We start from the raw sequence: 4,048 nt of genomic DNA, 5'->3' as shown, positions 1-4,048 counted from the left end.
CCATACGGCTGGTTGATATACGGCCAGATCGACCAGCCAACCGACCGGCTTTTTTCAAGCCGAAAGCTCAGGTTTCGGCCAGAAAACAGCCGGTCTCACCTGACCGTCAAGATCTGACCGAAACTTCAGCTTTCGGCCAGCGTTTGACCGAATTTCGGACACGACGACTTTTGAGCTCAGCTTTTGGCTCAACAATTGCCCCGTGGTGTAACTACATAAAAAAGCCAACTTCAATCATTGTAAACCACCCAAGAGATGGCAGCAATAGAAATCTGAGGACAAGATTTGGTCATATACAAATAATGAATGTGAACTCAACTAATAAATGTGAACTTCACAAAAAGTTCACAATGAAATGTGAATTTTGAATGAAGTTCACAAAAAAATGTGAACTTTGGAAAATGTTCACAAAAAGATGTGCACTTCAGAAAAGGTTCACAAGAAAATGTGAACCTTGGATGAAGTTCACAAAACATATGTGAACTTTGGATGGAGTTCACGAAAAAATGTGAAATTTGGATGAAGTTCAAGTGTCATTGTAAACTTCCATTTTGAACTGTTTATGGAGTTTACATTCTTTTGTGCACTTTGAAAAAAGTTCACAATTCAATATGTACTTTATCAAAGTTTTGTTTAATCTTTTTTAAAAAGGTTCATTGATTTCAATAAAACACACATATTTTATGTATACCACATATTGTTGTAGCGTCAACTACGTAAAAAAGCCAACTTTCAACCATTGTAAACCACCCAAGAGATGGCAGAAAGCAATAGAAATCTGAGGACATGATTTGGTCATATACAAATAATGAAGTTCACAAAAAAATGTGAACTCCAATTTTCTGTGAACTTTGCATGAAGTTCACACTTCACAAAAAGTTCACAATTAAAAGTGACCTTCATTGAAATTTTGTTTACATTTTCAAAAATATGTATTGATTCCAATAGATTACACATATTTCATGTATAACACAAGTTGTTGTAGGTCCCTACTCATTTGCAATTCATGTTTCTTTCAGAGGTTGGGTGGAATGCTACTGAATGTCATACCACTTCTGGTAATAGAAGATATCTTACTACAGTTCAATATGTTGGTGGAATCATTCAAGTTAAAGGAAGACTGTGTTTGGCGGCAAAACTCCCAAAACCCCCAATTCCTATCCCAAATTTCGAGGTTTACGCGTCCCAACCAATTAAATCCATGGTGACGTGTGCCACCCCAAATCACACCTTTCCATCTTCACCTTCCCACAACTGAATCAACCCAGATCAAACCTCAATTGACTCTCATCTTCCCACACCCGAGTCAAACCAGAACCACCCTCAAATACCTTGGAGTATACTAAACTCACCTTCAATCCCATGGTTTATTCAACTTTATACCTCTTACTTCAAACAAACAGTACCTCGATCAGATCAAAGTTACACTTTCAAAGAAGAAAAACTAATCACAAAATCTCTTCAAAGTTCATATCCTTTTTTCAAAGAAACCCTGTTGAACAGTCATTTAAATTCAAAACTATATCACATACAAATATCAACAAAGATTCAACTCGAGTCAACTGAAATTTCTTAGAACAATTATTTTTATTTCATAGACAACAAGTTACAACGAATAATTTTGACTCCTACTGAAATTCAGGTTCCTGATGTAAATGATAGGCCTTTTGATCTTTGGACAGTAAAATCTATGAGAGGTCATGAAGTCGTTAGTCGTATTCTCTTCTGATTGCTCAAAGTTTTGAATTGAACTGATTTTTGGTTTGGGGTGAGCTTAGGTTACAGCATAAAGAAACGATTCATCTTTCAACTTATATTGAAATCCGAATTATCAAATCTTATTCAGTTTTCCAAGTTCAATGGGATCCCATCAACTTCAAGCACAAACCAAACTCAATCCTTCAAACCATTCCAAACCCAATAAACCTCTCCCAAAGAAATAACACAACTTCTTCTAAAAGCAAACCATAGTCAACATCACATCAAACCCACCGAACCCCTGAGGAGAAATTACATCAAAATCCTGAAATCATTCCTGAATCAAATTACTCAGCAACCTTACAACACAATTTGTCTACCTTCAAAGTTGTTGCGATTGAAGATACCGAGCACAGATTACTCTCAGCAAAACCATTACAATTAATTCAACCCTCAAGATACCAAGTCATCTCGACCCCAAAAACACACAAAGATAAGACTGTCCTTTGTTAAATCGGGTCCAATCTGATTCCCTTTCAGTTCACTTCAGTATCCAATTCAAATTTGTATTCAAGATGTAATGGATATACATCTGGTACCACACCTTCAATCCGACGGTTTCTCACGGGGCAAGTTCTTCCATCGCTTTCTCTCCTCCAGCCAGCTCTGGTTATCGTTCCAGTGATCGTTCTCCAAGTACTAGAATTAGCACAAGCGTATGCTGTTTTATCTTATCTCAATCACAAATCACACAATCAACTGAATATGTTTGTAACCTTGACATCTTTCTTATAGACTGCTATCAATCCATTCACCTCTTCTCATGTATAATCTACTGTTACTCGATTAGTGGTCGCAACTAAGCAGCCACTTGAAAGTCAGTCACATGGCTGGATCGATGAAAGCGGTGGATCTGATGTTCATGTGAGATTAGGGAGTGCGTTCAATGCTCCAAGGAAGGTATTGAAATGAAGTTGGTCCACATCATCTCCTCCTGTTTTCAAAGGTCCGATTGACTTATCTCGGTTATTGATCCAATGATTGTACTATCTCTTCATTTCTTATTAGCGATTGCCATTTGGTTCCAGACAATCTACATAACTGTCTCGAAGCAGCCTCATCCAAAGATGCGTCCCCTATGACATTAGAGCAGCATTTACCTCGATTAGGACAGATTATAGTTCCTTTACTTCAAGGTTTAAAAGTCCGACAATCAAAACGGAGGGCAGCCAAACAAGAACAAGAAGTTGATCAGGCCCACACCTCTATAAGCTCTCTTCCTAATCGACCTCCTGGTCGTGAAAGACTTCCTCCGATTGTTCAACTGGCACTTATCGGTCCTCTGTTCGGGCTACTGCTGTTAGTCAAACTTTATCCGTGGCCAAAAGTTGAGGAGGTCTTTGGAGTAGTGCTGTCAGTTCTTCACCCAATTCTTGGAATTGTGACCGATCATCACAACCAGTCAGCCGGATGATACTTTGCTTTTTGATTACCTATGGTTTAGTCCGCTCCATCAAAACCATATGAACCCAGCCAAATCAAAAGTCTCACTGTAACAACTGGTCCTGAATCTTCTACTGGTACCTCCTCCAAGCCGTGAGTTTCACCTTTCAATCGCGCAGTACAATCAGTCAATGAATTTTCAGAACAATCTTTGCTTTCCATTACCTAATGTAATCACAATCAAATCTATTGTTAGACCTATTTAACTTAGGTTCACACATCATTTCAATAGTCAAAAATCTACCACCAAATCTACCAATCGATCAGACAAGGTGAATATCAAACTTCCGAATCAGTTGAATGTCTCATTCATTTAACTTATTGCTTGGTTGAGTTTCTATGCATAGCCTGAATGGTACTTGAACCTAATGAATATGAACAATCATAATAATTTAGATGCAATGGTAAGTTCATCATACAAAATCCACAACAAGAAAACAAGTTGAACTGAATTCAGGAGTTTTTTTCTCTTAGACTGAATTTTCAAGTTTGTTAAGTGAAATGATTGGAAAGAAATTAAAACAAAATGTACCACAAGTATCACAAATTAAATTGCTTTTAGCTCATGCAACTTGAAAATAGATGAATTTTATATCAATCAAAGACTGAGGATTTCAACCTATTCAAAATTAATTCAAGATTAGTATTTCAAAATTTTGGGAATTTTGAATGTGTCTGAATCACAATATAGATTGATTGGATTCATTTGATCTTCAGTATCAGTTGAAGTTGCAGGAAATGAAAGTAATATCAGGACTGGCTAGGTGGCAGTGTTGAAACAAGGTTTGTGTTAGTTTTAAAGGGATGTTAAGTGTTTTTAATTAATGGAATGATCATTTTGTTAGTC

The 4,048-nt window shown here is 37.0% G+C and overlaps 1 protein-coding gene across 1 annotated transcript; it reads left to right on the top strand.

The window, feature by feature from the left end:
- Positions 1-2,666: 2,666 nt before the first annotated feature.
- Positions 2,667-3,254, top strand: MELLADRAFT_93217 (uncharacterized protein; the record flags this gene model as incomplete). The annotated part of the gene is made up of 3 exons (XM_007416130.1): positions 2,667-2,671; positions 2,767-3,159; positions 3,203-3,254. The coding sequence occupies 3 exons, from the start codon at positions 2,667-2,669 to the stop codon at positions 3,252-3,254; spliced, it is 450 nt and encodes a 149-aa protein (XP_007416192.1).
- Positions 3,255-4,048: the final 794 nt, after the last annotated feature.

The sequence above is a fragment of the Melampsora larici-populina genome, assembly GCF_000204055.1.
Source record: "Melampsora larici-populina 98AG31 unplaced genomic scaffold MELLAscaffold_57, whole genome shotgun sequence".
NCBI classification, from domain to species: Eukaryota; Fungi; Basidiomycota; class Pucciniomycetes; order Pucciniales; family Melampsoraceae; genus Melampsora; species Melampsora laricis-populina.
The sequence above is the reverse complement of the archived record's forward strand: the minus strand, read 5'-3'. Positions and strand labels throughout refer to the sequence as shown.